The sequence below is a fragment of the Tribolium madens genome, unplaced genomic scaffold (assembly GCF_015345945.1).
Source record: "Tribolium madens isolate multiple individuals breed KSU strain unplaced genomic scaffold, Tmad_KSU_1.1 Scaffold_3;HRSCAF=73;Tcas5.2_LG2, whole genome shotgun sequence".
Taxonomy (NCBI): Eukaryota; Metazoa; Arthropoda; class Insecta; order Coleoptera; family Tenebrionidae; genus Tribolium; species Tribolium madens.
Genome location: NW_025401006.1, coordinates 11,683,088 through 11,703,272, shown reverse-complemented (window position 1 = coordinate 11,703,272; position 20,185 = coordinate 11,683,088). Strand labels below are relative to the sequence as shown.

General features: G+C 30.8%; 1 protein-coding gene across 3 annotated transcripts in view; it reads left to right on the top strand.

Annotated features, from left to right (window-relative positions):
- Positions 1 to 20,185, top strand: part of LOC123007889 (tyrosine-protein phosphatase non-receptor type 13-like) — a 93,924-nt gene that overhangs the window by 56,765 nt on the left and 16,974 nt on the right. Inside the window, exons 1-2 of one of the 3 annotated variants that reach the window (XM_044403386.1) lie at positions 83 to 282; positions 17,341 to 17,639. In XM_044403386.1, coding sequence (XP_044259321.1) covers positions 255 to 282; positions 17,341 to 17,639 — 327 coding nt within the window. In that variant the 5' untranslated portion in view covers positions 83 to 254. Of the gene's footprint in view, positions 1 to 82; positions 283 to 11,434; positions 11,561 to 17,340; positions 17,640 to 20,185 lie in introns of those variants that run through there. The other 2 variants (XM_044403385.1, XM_044403384.1) reach the window with 2 other exon arrangements.

Here is a 20,185-nt window from a genome sequence, read left to right as displayed (position 1 = left end):
TGGGTTTTTGAAGCGTCTCACCACAATACTAGATCAGAAGTGTTCGTGGTGGAATAAGAGTCGTGTTGTGGTGGCAAAAGTAGCAACGATTTGGACGAAATAAAATATGATCGATCCGAATGAACCGAAGCGAGACATTTTATCAAATAGGAAAAATCTAGTGAAAGTGGTTGTTTGTGATGCCGGTGATTGTTTTAATAAGGACGATCGTGAATGCGGTTGAATAAACTTGCAAAAATGCAACCGAATTGTTGATGCACGAAATGCTGGATTACAATTACGGTATGTTGTTATAAAGTTTGCTGTTATTTCTAAGCGCCAGCCTGGTTTTAGAAGTGGAATTCTGTGACAATAGCAAGGAAAAGATAGAAATGTGTTTGCGAAACATTAGGATTTAATGTTTTTTTCCACACAAAAGGAAAGCAAATTGCACGATATTACATTTCTTTCCTTAACGTAACGTATTTTTTGATTAAACAATTTATTTGAATTACACCACTCTGATTTGTGAGATAGAGCCAAAGGAACGATTTCTCAAAAGAAACACGCTTCAGAAATTCTCTTCTTATTTGCGCTCTATTTAACCAATGCACAATTAAAAGTAAAATTATTTAAACTTAATTATAGTTACCGTAGGCTTAATTTTTATACTACCGCAACAACAATTGACATAACAACAATAAAGAGCGCAACACAAAAAAAATATTTAAAAATATTAAGTTTCATTTAAAATAAAATGTGTAACACATTTTTTTCAAAATAACTCGGACACATACGTGTTTGTATCTAAAATTAAATGGATGTGCACACTGTTTGTAAACAAACGCATCACAGGAATGATAATTCTGCATTGCGTGTAAACAATCATTCGTGTTAAAAGACACTAACTAGTCAAGTGTCCATTTTTTACACGAATTGTTAATTAGTAGGACTATACGCATGTCTAATAAGCTCAAACTTGTTTAAGATAACAATAAATACAACAGTCGTTTCAAATTAATGTGGGTAGCCAAGGTCAAGTTTGTCGGAATAATAACTATGTTGTCAAAACAGTAGATTTGTCACCAAATAAATTGTAGGTAAAATCTGTTTTTTTTTTTTAATGGAAATTACCAAGTCAAAATTTTGGTGAAAAAATTGGTAGCAGCTTGTCTCCATAGCGACAAATTTTGTTTGCTCTTTGTTTTTGTCCCTAGAAATTTTGTGAAAAAGTATGGTTCTGAGTTTAAATTGAGATGTTGTCAAAATTTTGACTTTTATGAATCTTGTGTGTCTGTTTGCTCTTTGAAAGCGCTATAATTGAATACTTGAGGACAGACATCATTATCTAAGGTCTAAAGACAGAATTCAGTGCTAATAATTTTGATAGAAACACACGGCAATTAAGTACAATGTTGTGAACGAAAATGAGGTTTTTGCTTCAAAAACTTTGAAGAAAAAGGATGTATATACAGAAAAAAGTTATTTAGCAAAAGATACAAGTGGGTATTATGATGATTGGCAATAGATTTTGTGTAATTTACTGAAATGAGCTCAAAGTTGATGCATTTTATAAATTTTTCTTCAGCTTTAGTTTCAAAATTGTTACTTTTTCAACTCGTTCCTCAAAAACAATGCATAAGACACTAATTTAATTTCGTCCTTTCTCATCCATGTTTATTTTTTCAATTTCTTTTCAATTTCGAAAAACTGTTAGCGGTACCGAATTTGTTCCTTTTTTGGTGTTTCGTCTCTAAATTTTCTTAGACGATTTTTTGTGTTGACGTTTAATGACATTGTTTTCAAATTAATTCAAAAAACCGGAACTGTCAATTTCCTTTATAAAAATTATCAGAATGAATTTACTAGTGATGCCAACGTTAAGACTGTTTGGCATTTCCATTAAAAAAAAACAGACTTTATTACGATGTATGTCCAACAAAAACTATTTATTGTTTGTGCTTAATAATATTTTATTTAATTCATAACTGGGAAAAGCACGACATTTGATTTATTTACACTTTTCCTGACCTTTGCTCGAATTTTTAGTTAGTGTTGTTTGCTGTAGGTCGTTTCATTAATACTAATTACAGGAACGGTAACGTCACAGAGTTAAGCGTGACATTAAAAGGAAGCAACAATTTTACCTCAAGGCAATGTTTCTAAATTAGTATGTGTGCCTGGAAAATCGAATTTTTGCAATTATTCAAAATGATGGTTTTATGAGGTGTATTGTTCAATTATGAAATCAAATTTGTCGTTGATGAATTAGCTAATACACATGCAATAAATCAATTGATCAAAGAATAAATTAATTAATTTATTGAAACGTCCCACTTTATGCAACGTACTGTCATCATTCAATAAATTTCTCATTACTCTCTTCCATCGAGGAGTTGGAAACTTTTCTCCTATTAGTGAAACTTATAATTGCCCTCCGTCGAGGCCATGCTACAATTTAGTGTAACTTTTTATCCTGAAAATTCTTTAACGATAATGGTAATTACGTCGCAAGCGATGCTTTTAGCGCGCTTTCTAGCATGATGAAAATTTCTCTAAAATTTACAGCTTTATCTTAGCTCATTATACAAATTAGGAGAAGAGTACCGAAAATAGGAAACCTTGATGAATTTACTGCGCGAAAATTGTGTTAATATTATCTTTCTTGTGTTTGAAGTGTGCACCCGGAAGAACCCGGAAAATTCCGGTGTGTAATGTAGACCGCCAACAATGGGATCCATTTCAGGCATCGATATCTTCCGGATCATGTTGAAAATGCTTTTTGCGAAATTAAATATTTGCGCTTTAAACGTTCACCGGCTAAATAATAATAGATCGTTTAAGTTAGTGAGATAAACGGGTTCTTAAAAGCGTTAATAATTCTTATCAAAACTGCAAAATAAAAATTTAATACAGAATTTATGACCTCATTTCCATAATTATGACTTAGCATGGAGCTTTTCGCATTAAATCTACAAACCTGTCAGAAACGGTCAACTTGACTTGGTTTTATTAAACCCGACAACACATAATAATTACTTCACAGCTACTTAATTGCCTGCGCTCACCACTTTTTTCCATTTTTCCATTGAAGGATACAAAATAGAAAATGAAAATTCAAAACCGTTTCTTCTGAATCAACCACCTGACTTTGGATTTAATTGCAGTTTGCTACCTTTTTCATTGCGACTAGTCGATTAAGCGAGTTCCACGACAGGTGCTAAAACTACCGATAATTCTCTCTGATTAATAATAATTGTAATTAAATGTGTACTTTGCGGTTGGTAAGTGCACTGCGGATGTGTCGCTTATTGATTTATTAATTAGTTTAGTCCTGAAATACACCCATAGACATAAAATTGTACTCTACAAGCGGCTATATATCACGATAATTGTGACTGGAATTTAATTGCCGTTTACATAACAGTGGAGACATGCACTAAGGTCATTTCTAACTCAGCTATTAACTTAATTATTGTTATTTTCGACTCTGCATGGATAAGCATGCATTTGTAACCTTAATTCGGAGTCAGGTTTCATAAAGAATTTTCAGATCCCTAAGATTTATTTCAAACGGCATTATCACGTATTTTACTTCCGCCAAGTTTTCCAATTTATGTATATATTTTTCTTGAAGACGTGTTTCGAGAGTTGCAATTTTTCAGAAAGTACTTTACTGTAAAATATCAATTTTGTGTATTTTAGTATCCCTAAACATGAAATTTTCAGCTGAAATCTAATTTTCCAAATTTATTGTTTTTCAGCTTCTGAATACCCAATAATTCGTACTTCTATTCCACATGTCTAATTTTGCTCAATCTCGGAATCTAGATTTTTGATAAAAACCGTTCTGTAATCTTTCGTGTGAAACCAACGAGAAAAGTTAAGACGCAGAAAGAACATCACTTTATCATAAAATATGCGCCAAGACAAAGTCTCCAAAATTAAAAGAACCGTATCAAATATGGGATAAACCCCTAGGAAATAAAAGAAAATGGAAAAGTGCAGTCAATTTAAGGCTGATTTAATTTATCCATTTAAAAATCATTCTTTGTTTTTCATGGAGGGGCATTTTGTTTGTGTGAAGAGGTATTTATTTACTTGAAGTGTTTTGTCGGCAAGCACTTGACATTCACTTCTGTATTGGATTCTTTATGTACTTTTCAGGTTTGAGGAAACCGTAGCAAAATCTGGCACTCAAACTACAACCTATAAAAAGTATGGAACCAAGCACTTTTTTTTCAAAAAATAATAATTAATACAATTAAGTGCTTTGAAAAATGTGATTATGTTTTGAGTTGCGGTTTTTATAATTTAGATGTAATTTTTTTCGTTAAAAATTTAATAAAATGCAAATAGTTTCATCCTTAAATCATAGCTTTGGTAAAAAAGTTGCCATTTAAAAAAATTAAAAATTTTGCACAACTCGAAAACAAAAAAAAAATTCGAAAAACTTTATCATACAGGATGTTCCGGCTAAACCCCACATTTATTTATCTAAAACCTTGTTTATAGTCAAAATCGGTTAGGTCCTGTAAACTTCTTCCTGAAAATATTTTCACTATTTTAAACAAAAAGCTTTATGTTTTTTATTACGTTTTTGGATTACTTAAGTGATTTTGAGAGGGTCTTTTTCAACTTTGTCTATCCCCAAGTTCTAAGTTTAACCAGTTTCGATATGTTTAAACTTTTTTATTTTTATTTTTTTTGGTTTTGCACCTCCCTATTCAAAAATCGATAACTCTACCATTTAGTATTATTTTGAAATATTTTTAATATTTTAAACAAAAAGCTTTATGTTTTTTATTGCGTTTTTGGATTACTTAAGTGATTTTGAGAGGATCTTTTTCAACCTTTTCTATACTTCAGTTCTAAGTTTAACCAATTTCGAAATGTTTAAACTTTTTTGATTTTTTTGGTTTTGGATAACGTATTATGTTGAAATCGTTTTTGGGCATATAAAAAAGAAACGTTTGATCTTTGCTTTGGTATATTCATAATTATAAAAATAATTAACAAACCCAAAAAATTTAAGGTTAGGTGTAGAACTTTATCACTCGTGTCAAAAAATAGAACGTTTGGTTCACTTGGTATAAAAAAAATGATGTAAAGTCTGTTTTTTTTTTTAAATGGAAATTACCAAGTCAAAATTTTGGTGAAAAAATTGGTAGCAGCTTGTCTCCATAGCCACAAATTTTGTTTGCTCTTTGTTTTTGTCCCTAAAAATTTTGTTAAAAAATTATAGTTGTGTTCAAATTGAGACGTTGTTAAAATTTTGACTTTTATGAATCTTGTGTGCCTGTTTGCTCTTTGAAAGCGCTATAATTGAATACCTGAGGACAGGCATCATTACCTAAAGTCTAAAGACAGAATTCAGTGCTACTAATTTTGACAGAAACACACCGCAAGTAAGTACAATGTTGTGAACAAAAATGAGATTCTTGCTATAAAAACTTTGAAGAAAAGAGATGTATATACAGAAAAAAGTTATTTAGCAAAAGATACAAGTAGGTATTATGATGATTGGCAATAAATTTTGTGTAATTGATTGACATGAGTTCAAAGTTGATGCATTTTATAAATTCTTCTTCAGCTTTAGTTTCAAAATTGTTACTTTTTCTACTCGTTCCTCAAAAACGATGCACAAGACAATTTAATTACGTTCTTTCCTAGGTTCTTTCTCATTCATGTTTATTTTGTAATCTTGTCAGTTTTTTTGCTAAAATTAAGAATGTTTACCAAACCTGCATTACAAATTGCGTCTACATTTTAAAGGGTCCTTTTTCTAACTTCCTGCTTGCGAATTATTCGTTTCCAAAATTCGAAAAACTGTTAGTGTACCGAATTTGTTTCTTCTTTGGGTTTCGTCTCTAAATTTTCTTAGACGATTTTTCGTATTGACGTTTAACATTGTTTTCAAATTAATTCAAAAAACCGAAACTGTTAATTTCCTTTATTAAAATTACCATGAATGAAATTACTAGTGATGCATGCCATCGTTAAGACTGTTTGGCATTTCCATTTAAAAAAAACAGACTTTAGATTGTCTTCTGTGAAGTGTCTAGGAGTAATTTCCAAGTTTGATAACCCAGAGAACAGATATTGTTCTGGGTCCTATATCATGTCTGCGACAAATCTGCATATCCACGTTCGTGCACATAATCGAACACAGGATGCACTGCAAACGCGTTATTATTGACCATTTACATAGAAAGGTACTTAGCAGTTTATCTTTATGATTACAAAGTGTTTATAGATAGCCTTCCCTGACTCGTATCATCATCTTAACTGGCTAATGCATATTCAAAACTGGGGCTCTAAACTGGAATCGATCAAAAAATATAAATCCTTGAATAAATCGACTACTGGGTTAGTACAAAGACTAGCATAATGTAACAAAGTTGTTGCAAAAACAGCCAGACACTCGCCGCAATTTAACACAGACATTAAAAATGTTGCCAACCGAAAAAACTTGTCTAGTGAAGTGTTAATTTCTAAATAGTGTCATTATTGGCGTCGAGAGACCTTAGTCACCACACAGCGACGTTTCGGTTCAATGGTTACAAAACATTTTCACCATGTTACACAAATTAAATTACATTGTCTGAGGACTTAAGGTGAATGTATCAATATTGATTCGGTGTGGGATACACACGTTTTATGTCGTCGTTCCGTTGTTGCGAGTTTAAACTATTTAACCAAGTAGTTTGGTCGCATAAATTTCATCCAATAATCCTTCCTAATCCATTCCCCAGGGAACTAATTTATAATAAGGCGAAGAGATTAGGCAACGAAAGGAAAACTCCATTTCCGAAACACTTTCCTCGATAATTCACTCTATTGTTATTCCAGTTTCGTAGGAATTATGATCAACTCCTCTACTGCAAGACCATAAATTATTGATAATAGAGCGGCCACTGCTGGGATCCGAATTGGCCATTATGCAGAAGCGAAAACTCTAACATTTCTTTCCCTGCGTTGCAACCGAGTTGTTAACTAATTTAACTTTTTTTATTTCGTAGAAAGAGAAATGTTAGAAATAAGAAAAAACACAAATCGTTTCTTTGTACCCTGATTTTTTGGTGATAGTTTGAAAAATAACCAAATCATCAAAAATCGAGATTAGAGTCTAGCAAATTTGCGAAAAAAAAATTCTATGTTTTGATAATAAAATACAGAGTGTCCCGGCGAGTTGAAAAAGTCCATTAGTGACCTTTTTTGGTAAAATTTAAAAATATATATAGGACATTGATGGGGACTAATCTAGTCCATCGCTTAAAATTATTTTCAACTATACAGCGTGTCTGAAAAATAAGTTACAATACAAACTTGTGTTTTTTTAAATGAAATACCATATGTTTCTTAGCGTTTTTGGATATAGATTTTTATGACAATGTTTTAAAACTACACTTTTATTGGTCGATTTCGCTTAGTTTTAAAAATAAGACGGTTTTTTTGACGAAAACATGCACTTTTTAAAAATTTATTACACAAAAACTAAGACATCTAGAAATATTATTTTTTACTACCACAAAAAAGAAAGTACAAGCTATAAGGTTGTAACATTTTTTTGGTGTGTTGCATTTACAAAGATAAAAAAATGAAGGCGTTTGTTAAAAGTTCAATAACTTAAAAAATTTTAATGGAACACCCTATTTATTGTTTTTGCATTTAAAAGATTATTAAATTGTCTTTCTTAAATTATTTACTTTTAGGTGTTTATAATCAATAACGAAAAAGATATTTAACGTTAAACATTAAAAAAAAATAATTACTATTGTTTCAGTAGCCAAAAAGTGCACAGTTGCACAAGAGATGGAAGAAATATCACTTAATAATCACATTTGTGTTAAACTGAATCTATTATTCTTTATTTTTACAATAAAATAATTTAAATATCAGTATTTATAAACGACTTTTACAATCTCTGGATAAATCAACCGATAAGTGATCCGTGGTTGCCATAGTATGAATGTTAAATATCTTTTCATTTATCAATTCTAGACATTAAAAGTTTATTTTTTAGATAGACAATTTATCAATCTATTAGATGCAAAAAATATAAAATAGGGTGTTCCATTTAATTTTTTTTATTTAACTTTTAAACTTTTTAATTTATTAATCTTTACAAATGCAAAACACTAAAAAATTGCTACAGTTTTAAATTATGTACATTCTTGTTTGCAGAAGTATGAAAAAAATTGTTCTAACTGTCTGAGTTTTTGTGTAATAAATTTTTAAAAAGTGCATGTTTTCGTAAAAAAACGTCTTATTTCTAAAAACAAGCGAAATCGACTAATAAAAGACTAAAAAACGCTAAGAAACATATGGTATTTCATTTAAAAAAACACAAGTTTGTATTGTAACTTATTTTTGAGACACGCTGTATAGTTGAAAATAATTATAAGCGATAGACTAGATTAGTCCTGATCAATGTCCTGTATATTTTTTTAAATTTTACCAATTAAAGGTCACTAATGGTCTTTTTCAACTCGCTGGGACACCCTGTATATCGTATCATTGAGGAAACATCTCCGGTTTGAATTTGGGATAAGTCTGTGTAAAGTTTTGAAATGTTTTTAAAAGTATCCTGCCAAAAGTCATCCCTCGGATTGGTGAATTAGAAAAATGGCAAAAGTTGGGTAATTTTGTTCTGTGTTTACTGCAAGTTTCTTGTCGATCGATCATCGTTTTGTCTTTCCTCAGATTTTCGTTGGTTTTTTATATTTGTCATGAAATGTGGGTTTGATCCATACTAAATTATGTGTATGTAAAACATGGGGGTAAAAATACGCCAGTAAACATCGACTATTCTTTTCAAAAAAGAGTGACAAGGTGGATTTTAATAAAATTCCAGGATATCACCTGCACTTTAGGGCATAGTTTGGCCAATTGAGCGCGTTTGAAAGCATTGAACTGCATGAACATTTTAGTCCGACTCGTTAACTTTTATGTCCGTAAACGATAAACGAATAAATTTATTTCGAACGGACACGGATTAATTTTGATGCGATAGTAAAGACGATAGAATTTTACTCGGATATTTTTTATGTTTTCAAGTAACGTATATAATAAACGAGAAACTCGTCGTAAAAAACTTTTAAATGTAAAAGCCTTGAGACAGTGACGATTTCGTCTCCGTCTTAACACTTTATAGAGGTATTTCCACCACGAAGAATTATCATTTGTCCAAGGATTTGGAATTTGCGAGCCTGTTTTTCCACGGCCTATAATTACGCGCACTTGAATTAAAACAATAATTTACGGTCATTGTAAAGATGGCCGCCATTTATCTTGTTGAGATAATAACATTTTAGGTATCTCCAATACTGTAGTTATTATCAATTGGCCCAAACATTAGTAGGGAAGTTGGTCGAGATCGAAGTTCAACAATAGTTTGTAAACACCAAACACAATGTACTCGCCGAATATTCCACATCCAATCTAAAACTAAATTTCAAACAAAACCGACAATTTCAACATTCAACTGGCACAAACAACTTTTTATTCTTTTATCTAAACCTGCTGACCCAGACAACTAAATTCAAGAATTCTGTGTATTCGGGGGTGTATTTACGACTCCATATTTTCATTCTTATCACACCTGTACAAATGATAATAAAAATTTTGGGAAAAGGAAGTCGTTCATAGATACCGAGACTTTGGACAATTTACCGTCCCAGTAGTAAATGAGAAATAGAGATGTGTTGGCCAGTATACAGCGTGTCCCAAAAATAATATACAATACGAACATATGTTTTCTTAAATGAAACACTATTATATCTTACATTTCCAGATGTAGCTTTCTAAATATTACAATGTTTTTAAGCTAAACTTTTATTTTAGTTTTTGAAATAAGTTGTTTTTTTGAGAAAAACAGCCTTAAAAAATTATTACACAAAAACTAAGACAGCCAGAAAAAAATTACCACTGAGAAGAAAAAAGTACAAACTTTAAGACCATAACAATTTTTAGTGTGTTGCTTTTGTACTCGTACAGATAAAAAATGAAGAAGCTTATTAAAACTTAAATAGTTTTAAAAAATTAAATGGAACGTTATTTCTTTTCTGCAACTTAGAGATTATTAAATTATCTTTCCAAAAACATTTCGGAGTACTTTTAAGAGCCTAAAATTAATAACAAAATAAAATGATAATAAACTATAAACATTAAAAACATCATTGTTTCAATAGCCTAAAAGTGCACATTTGCACAAGAGATTGAAGAAATATTACTCAGTAATCAGGCAATAGACAATTCATTACTATATTAGATGCAAAACTAAAAAATAGGTATTGTATTTAAAATAAATTATCTAACTTTCAACAAACTTCTACATTTTTTAACTTTTCGACTGCAATACATAAAAAAATGTTATAGTCTTAAAGTTGGTACTTTCCTCTCTAGTTATCTTGACTTTTTGTGTAATAGATTTTTAAAAAGAGTATGTTTTCATCAAGAGAACCAACTTTTTTAAAAAATTAAGCAAAATCGACCAATAGAAGCTTAAAAACATTGAAATTAAAAGCTACATCCAAAAATGACAAGAAACATACAGTATGTTTCCTGATTGAGTTTACAAGAGAAAAAAAAATTATCTTCAATTTTACGGCAAAACTGCAAAGGAAGAACATTTTTTGCTTCACCTGAAACGAGCAAATCTGTACAAAACTCTAAATTCTGACTCAGTGGTAAAAAAAGTTCATTTTTGTCTTGATTTCTGGGCTTTTTAAGTCTTATAACATTGAGGGTATTACTTTTTGGTCAAATGTCCAAAATCAAGAGAAAAAGTAACTAACTAAGTTTTAATAACAGATTTGTTCGTTTCAGGAGAAGTAAAAAATGTTTTTCCTTCGCAGTTTTGGGGTGAAATGAAAAAAAATATATTTTTTTTCCTCTTGTGAACTCAATCCGGAGACATTCTGTACATGGTGTTTCATTTAATAAAACACAAGTTTGTATTGTAACATGTTTTTGGGACACGCAGTATAGTTGAAAATAATTTCAGTCGATGCACTAGATTATTAATTATCAATTTTTTTTCAAATTTTATTATTTAAAGGTCACAATTTGCTAGGACACCCTGTATAAAATACATCAATCAATGTCCGGGAACGGAGCGCCGCTCAAGTAGATCCTGGGGAAAATGAATGTTTTTATTTTGAGAAAATTCAGTGTTATTAAATTTTATCGCTCGATAAGAAGTAAAATTTATGTCGACGGTTGCTCCTACTCGTAATGCACGTTTTTCCGTTATTTTCCTCAATGGAGCTGAGTGAGTCGATAAATAAAAGTGGGAAAGCAAAGAAATGAAACGTGTGAATCAGAACGGTACATCATACTATCTGCAAAACAGAACACAACTCGAGTGACTTGAGAACAGTTCATTTCTGCAGCTTCTGCTTTTCAACAGTCGTATTTCTTGGTGTTATGAACCAAAACGAAGTGAATCGAATTCATTATTCAGTGCAACTTTTCGCATTTCAGCAATCCGTGAAGCATTAAATTTTGACAATGTGTTCTCTTATTTGTATTAGCCGACAAGTTAGTGATGCCTACATGTTCGAATTCGGATCAAACGGTACGTAAATATCCTCTATTTGAAAAAGTTCGATTACAAAGACGAAATCCTCCCGGAAATTCAAAATATTTGCTTTAGATATTAAACTTCAGAGCTCGCAGAAAAAATCTCACTCAAGCGGAATTTATTTTATGAATTAAATGTTGAAAAATTGGTGAAAACGCGACCACATACCTAGCCAAGTCGAGTAAGGACATCACATCTGTAATGGCCATTAAAATACCGGGTGTTCGTGACCGGGCGGTAATGGCAATATGTTTGCGATTGTCTCCCCTTGAATTTTTATTAAGGGTTGCCTATTACTAGCCACTAGCCATAAATGATGATGCATCCTGTATAATATGTCGAAGATAATTGATTGTCGGTTTGATGTGGTGCTACCACCTCATCGAAATCCGCTATTTACTAGCTCTATTAAAATAATGAATGTTATTTGTTGTTGACAGCGTCTCACTCGAGGCAACTGAATTATTAATTATTCCGCACCAACAGTAATTTTACAATTTTTTGCATTTAACTGCAAGTTATGGCTTCTTGCTTAACACCCCGAATCACGCATTGATTTAGATTGATTTCTGACTTAAAATCGAGCTAAATCTATTGAAAATAACACAAATTGCTGTATATTGACAGAAAACTATTATTTAAGAAATTATTTTTGTAAAATACATTAAATTTAGAATGATTTCTGGGTTAAAATCGAACAAAATTGGATTGGAAATAATTCCAATTGCTTTATTTTGACAGAAAACTGTTATTTAAGCATTTATTTTGTTGTAATACATTGATTTAGGTTGATTTTTGGCTAAAAATGGAGGGAAACAGTTCAAWTTGCTTTATTTTTACCTAAAATTTTAATTTAAGCAATTGTTTTAATAATATACAGTATGATGAAAAAAAGGCGCCCGTGTTAACCCACACGTTATAAGTGATCTTTTATTAAAGACGAATTCGAAGACCACAATTGGATTTGTGCTCTTATCAGTAAGATATAGACTTTCCTTTTTAGAAAAGAGAAATCTATATAATTAACAGTTTTAAAATAATTTCATTGTTAAAGTCTAGATTTTGATACTGTTGACGGTGTTCTTAAAAAATTGTGTAAAAAGTCTATTAAAATAAACTTTATTGAAGATGTTAGGATACCATTTCTTGGCTCCAAAGAAAATTTAACAATGTTGCAACATTGCAAATATCCTAGGATACAGAAAATGTCCAAGTAATATTCAATTATTGGAAACGGTAGCAACAAAAAAATCAATTTTCAATGTTGTTTGTTCTGTGAAATTTGAACGATTAAAGTCAAAAAGGTTTCCTGGATACGAAAAATACCTGAGTGAAATAGCTTTTTAGTAAAAGAAATTTGTGCAATATTGCCGCTTTGTGCTGTTAGACAAACTGTTTAAATTTTAAAAAGAATCTATTTAGACTATTTTTGGATTGATGGTCACAATGTTTCAATAAAAAAGGACACGCCTGTTTCAATCGTGGGCGCCTTGTTTTCATCACCCTGTATATTGATTTAGAATAATTTCTGTTAAAATCAAGCAAAATTTGATTAGAAATAGCTCAAATTGCTTTATTTTGAAAGAAAATTGTTATTTAAGCCTTCATTTTGTTGAAATACATTCATTTAGATTGATTTCTGGCTTCAAATCGAGCTGAATCTATTGAACATAGCACAAAATGCTGTATATTGACAGAAAGCGATTTTTAAGGAATTTTTTTTATAAAATACATTAAATTTCGAATGATTTCTGGGTTAAAATCGAGCAAAATTCGATTAGAAATATTGCTTTATTTTGGCAGAAAGCTGTTATTTAAGCATTTAGTTTGTTGGAATACATGGATTCAAGTTGATTTCTGGTTTAAAATTGAGCCAAATCGATAAAAAACACCTACCACAAATTTTGTCATTTTGGCCTAAAAGTGGAATTAAAGCAATTATTTTTATACAATGATTTCTGGTTAAAATCGAGCAAAATTGCATTGAAAACAGCTCAGAATGCTTTATTTTGTCAGAAAACTATTATTTAAGCATTTTGTTGAAATACATTGATTTAGGTTGATTTCTGTCTTAAAATTGAGCCAAATCGATTAAAAATAGCACAAATTAAATGTTATTTGTTGTTGACAGCGTCTCACTCGAGACAACTGAATTATTAATTATTCCGCACCAACAGTAATTTACAATTTTTTGCATTTAACTGCAAGTTATGGCTTCTTGCTTAACACCCCGAATCACGCTTCAATTTATTCACGAAGCTCATAAATTGCTCTAAAATGGTGATTTTACAATGTTGTGCATATTTTTCCCCCACGTCAAACATCAATTACCGAGATAAAGTCGTCTTTAACAGCACAGAAAATGTGAATGTTGGCCGTTGGAAAAAGGATTATTCCACTTGCCGCAGGGAACTGAAAGCATGTAACAAAAGGACTGTAGCAGGTTTTTTGATTTCATTCGAAGAAGTGATTTCTTACAATTAATAGAACGCCAAAGGGAATAACGAACTTTTTGTTTGATTGCGGTAAAAACATGCTGTATTTCAGCGCGTTTCACTAGATGTGGAATATATTCACTTTGAAAAAATGGCATTAATCAAGTAAAAGGTTGAGTGGGTGTGTACTTTCAGGATGCAAATAGTTTTTTGCAATCAGCTCTGATTCATCTTCCCCTTTTGTTTTAATTGTAAAGAGATCTTTGACATGAAAATCGGCGACCAGATTCTGAAAATTCATTTATTTCTTGGATCGTTTATCATGAAGTTGTTGTGCATATGTGGGTAATCAAAACGTCCGTCGAGTATAAAATCCTTGACTGTAATAATACAGTTGTGAATATTTGGATGCGTTTCAGATTTTTATTTTATTTTACTTAAAAAATACTACATAGAAAGTGTATACAATTGTGATGTCAGTGCAATTTTAACAATAGCGACTGTTCATTTTCGTCAAGGGAAAGTGACGTACTTTGCATATTTCTTTATCTTAATAATCGTCTACAATGATAGCAGAAATGATTAACTGTGTTAAATAGGCCTCGCTTAAAAATGATTCCCGTGAGTTTGCAAGCTAATTTCATATTTATGAATTAGCCTCTACTGAAAGTGTGAGAATACCTCCGAAAATTTAACACGACAATTAATTTATAACCATAACTCGTCTGATGTGAGTTACTGTAAAAACTAGTTCCCATCGTAGAATCGTTGACTGTTAGCAGCTATCCCAATTATGATCAATTAAGTTATTATGTTCTAAAGCACATTTCAAATGACATAATTTATTATCGAAAGTACTTATTATCGTGCTTCTTCATCTGATAGATGGACTTCTTACCATCAAATAAATTAAATTCTTTGAAAAGAAGTCTGAGGGAACAATTTTTTCGACGCACTTCAAGAAATCAAATCGATATCATTTTTGCATCAGATTTAAGTGATTGAGTGTGAAAAGTATGTTCGGATACCTACTGAATATTTTTACGTTTTTTGCCAAAGATACAACAAAAATATAATTTTGCATCACTGTATTTTAGATAATAGATATTAATTTATAACAATACCGACATTTCTCATTTTAAAAACAGCTCTAATGGACGAATATCACATAAGGACATTTTTTCATGTCTAGAAAAGGGTTATAAATCTATATTTTGATTCATAACTGCAATTTTGTCTAATGCACTTTTTACAACCTGCAGTTCAAAGCCGAGACAGAAGCTAATGTCTCTAACAATAAAATTTACTATTTTAATATCAAGTTTTAGTGTTAATGTTACAAGTTTAGTACTTAAATAAAGTCTAATTAGTCGTCTTTCTTGCGATTATGATGTGATTCAAAGCAATCTGAAACTACCCAAAGCATTGATTTGGAATGATTTGTGTTAAAATCGAGCAAAATTGGATTGGAAGTAGCTCCAATTGCTTTATTTTGACAGAAAACTGTTATTTAAGCATTTACTTTTTATTTTATTGAAATACATTGATTCAGGTTGATTTCTAGGTAAAAATTGACCCAAATTGATTGGAAATAGTACAAATTGCTTTATTTTTGCTTAAAATTTTAATCTAAGCCATTGTTTTAATAATATACATTGATTTAGAATAATTTCAGTCTTAAAACCAAAGCAAAATTTGATTAGAAACAGCCCAAATTGGTTTATTTTGAAAGAAAATTGTTATTTAAGCATTTATTTTGTTGAAATACATTGATTTCTTGCTTAAAATGGAGCTAAATCTATTGAAAATAACACAAATTGCTGTATATTGACAGAAAACTATTATTTAAGGAATTAGTTTTATAAAATACATTAAATTTAGAATGATTTCTGGGTTAAAATCTAGCAAAATAGGATTGGAAATATCACCAATTGCTTTATTTTGGCAGAAAACTGTTATTTAAGCATTTAGTTTGTTGAAATACATGGATTCAGGTTGATTTCTGGCTTAAAATTAAGCTAAATTGTTTGGAAATAGCACAAATTGTTTCATTTTGGTCTAATATTAGAATTTAAGCAATAATTTTTATAAAAAACATTGATTACAAATGATTTCTGTGTCAAATTCGAGCACAATCGAGTTAAAAATTGCTCAAATTGCTTTGTTTTGGCAAAAAACTTTATTTTGTTAAAAAACATTGATTCAGGTTGATTTCTGGTTTAAAATTGAGCCAAATCGATTAAAAATACCACAAATTGTGTCATTTTGGCCTAAAATTGGAATTAAAGCAATTATTTTTATAAAACGCATTGATTTAGAATGATTTCTGTGTTAAAATCGAGCAAAATTGGATTGAAAATAGCTCATATTGCTTTATTTTAGCAGAAAACTATTATTTAAGCACTTATTTTGTTGAAATACATTGATTCAGGTTAATTTCTGGCTTAAAATTGGGCTAAATCGATTGGAAATTGCATTATTTTGGTCTAATATTAAAATTTAAGCAATAATTTTTATAAAATACATTGATTAAAAACCATTTCTGTGTCAAAATCGGATTAAAAATTGCTCAAATTGCTTTGTTTTGGTAAAAAACTTTATTTTGTTAAAAAACATTAATTCAGGTTGATTTCTGGTTTAAAATTGAGCCAAATCGATTAAAAATACCACAAATTGTGTCATTTTGAACTAAAATTGGAATTAAAGCAATTATTTTTATAAAATGCATTGATTTTAGAATGATTTCTGTGTTAAAATTGAGCAAAATTGATTTGAAAATGGCTCAGATTGCTTTATTCTGGCAGGAAACTATTATTTAAGCACTTATTTTGTTGAAATACATTGATTTAGGTTGATTTCTGGCTTAAAATTGAGCCAAATCGATTAAAAATAGCACAAATTGCTTCATTTTGGCCTAAAATTAAAAAACGAACTTTGTTATGTTTTTTTCTGCAAATTTAGAAGCAGAAAACCATACGTTTATTGTTTTTTTTTTAATGTAACACTAATATAAATAAATCTTATTCGGATAGCCCTTGAGACTTTAACTTTTTTCGGTAGTGTTCATAAAAATCGTTTTTTCAGCTTTGGCTTAATGCAAAAACATCTTAGCTGTGTTTAAGTGCCCTACTTATTATTTGGCCTACAAAACGCAAATGTTTAATTAAGACTTTTGATAAACTTATTTACACTGAAACCCACAAGAAAGATAATTTCTGTGTGAGTTCCCAGCATCATTAGCGATTGTGTCTGTTTCCTATGCATCATAGATGTGTTTTTTATCCTTGATACCTTGGGAATGTCGAAATAAAATTAACCATTAAGTTATTGTTGTTGCAGCACGTGTGGTCAAGGAGCATCCAAAGGACGTCGTCGACGGCAGCGGTGATTCGGACTTGTTGCAGCTGGTGCGTCGTCTTTCTTCGAGCGATCATGTGAAGATGGGGGCCAACGTTAGCCGTCACTCGTCGAAGGGTTTATCCGGACGACGGTCTCAATCCAGTGGCAGCATATGCAACGGAAAGGGGAGACACAACGACGGCAAGATGTGTGGCAGCCTTCCTAGTTACTTGGACGACCGCAACTCCACCGGCTGCAATAACAACCATCACGAGTGCGAGAAGCCGCCCCTTGATGAGGTTTGTTCTTCATGCATTATTCACCGACAACCTGCGGTTACTCTGACATTGTCTTGATCTTAAAATTTTATTTTTTGGTAAACGAATTTGAGCTTTTATAAATTACTAGATGTTGCCCGCGGCTTCGCACGATTTCAAAACGCAGAAGGGCTAAGAAACTTACTAACAAAAAGTAACAACACATAATTTATTTTGAACCTCGTAAAAAAATAAAAAGTCTGTCTTTTATAATTTATTTAAAGACTGCAAAATTTCAAGTCTTTAATCTCAAACAATAATGATTTCCACACAAACTTTAACACCCCATTCTTAGCTTGCTTTGCTTCGGTGGATAGAAGTCGATATACAGGGTGCACCAGAACTCGTGCCCCAGAGATAAATGTAAGATACCAGGAACATGGAAAAAATATTTAAAAAATTTTATATATAAAAATTTTGAAGTTATGAGGGTTTAAATTTTGCACTTTGACTCTATTTATTTTTGTTGGAAAAATAATTTTCCAAGTTTTTTTGCTATAGGCTATTAAAAGAGGAAACAAGAAAGCTGTATCCTAAATTGTAACTCTGTTTAATGTTATTTGTGGCTTTTATTGGCAAAATTTTTGTACCTTTACTATGTAGTTGTAAAAAAAAACATATACAAGATCATCAGTATCACTAAATAGACATAAAAAAATGTAAAATGTCAAAAAATAAATGTCAAAATTTTTTTCATGTTCCTGGTATCTCACCTTACTTGAAAATTTTGTCTGGGCGCGAGTTCTGGCTCACCCTGTATGCGGTTTGATTACGCCGTTTATGCATAAATTTTCTACGACCATATCAGCAAGGATAAACCACAACACCGTATAAAAATCTGTTGTTGACTTGAAGGGATATAACTTCAAAAATAACAAATTTTAATACAAACTGTCATCCCCTATTTAACCTTTTTGGGGGTGGGGTTTTCAGAAATCCTAAAACATGCTTTTCTTTATTTTTAATAGAAAGCCCCAATACCAATTTTTCTGGATGTAATATCAAAGTGGACGAATTTTCATGGATATTACTTAACAATGACAAATTTTGATACAAAATTTCATCCCCTAGAAATGGAAATGGAATTTTGTAAAATCCTGAAACACGTGTTTTTTGGTTTTTAGTTTTTAGTCCAAATACCAATGTTCATGGAATTAACTTAAAAAAAATACGAATATTTTACGAAATTTTACCATTGTTTAACCCTGTTGGGGGTGAAATTTCCAAAAATTCTGAAACACGTATTACTTCATTTTTAACCGAATGCCTAAATACCAATTTTCAAGGATTTAACGTTAAAAATGACAAATTTTAATATAAACTGTCATCCCTGTTTAACTCCCTTGGAGGTGGAATTTTCAAAAATCCTAAAACACCTTTTCTTCATTTTTAACCGAAAGTCTAAATCCCAATTTTCATAAATATGACTTCAAGAATAACGAATTTATAAATATTTATACAAGTTTTCATCCCCTGTTTGCCCTCTTTGGGGATGCAATTTTCCAAAATCTTGAAACACATGTTTTTTTGTTTTGAACTGAAAGCCCAAATACCAATTTTCATGGATTTAACTTTAAAAAAAAATGGATATTTTACTACCATTTACCCTTGTTCAACCCCCTTGGGGGTGGAATTTCCAATTTTTAACCGAAAATCTAAAGGCCAATTTTTGTGGATACAACTTTAAATTTTCAAATTCACCTCTCCATTTAACCCCCTTAGGGGTTGATTTTCCAAAAATTCTTTCTTTGTGGATGCCGACATTTCAAAAGGTATCTAATGTGAAAATTTCAAAATATACAGTATGATGAAAAAAAGGCGCCCGTGTTAACCCACACGTTATAAGTGATCTTTTATTAAAGACGAATTCGAAGACCAAAAGTGGATTTGTGTTCTTATCAGTAAGATATAGACTTTCCTTTTTAGAAAAGAGAAATCAATATAATGACCAGTTTTAAAATAATTTCATTGTTAAAGTCAAGATTTTGATACAGTTGACGGTGTTCTTAAAAAAAATGTGTATAAAGTCTATTGAAATAAACTTAGAAGATGTTAGGATACCATTTCTTGGCTCCAAAGAAAATTTATCAATGTTGCAACATTGCAAATATCCTAGGATACAGAAAATGTCCAATTAATATTCAATTATTGGAAACGGTAGCAACAAAAAAATCAATTTTCAATGTTGTTTGTTCTGTGAAATTTGAACGATTAAAGTCAAAAAGTCAAAGATTAAAACTAATTGAAATCATTAGATATCTCTTGGTCGTATCGTATTGGAATAATAAAATTATGTAAAGTTTACAGTTTTTTTATTTTATGCGGGTGACAATATCTTTCCTAGATACGAAAAATACCTGAGTGAAACAGTTTTTTAGTAAAAGAAAATTGTGCAATATTGCCGCTTTGTGCTGTTAGACAAACTGTTTAAATTTTAAAAAGAATCTATTTAGACTATTTTTGGAATGATGGTCACAATGTTTCAATAAAAAAGGACGCGCCTGTTTCAATCGTGGGCGCCTTTTTTT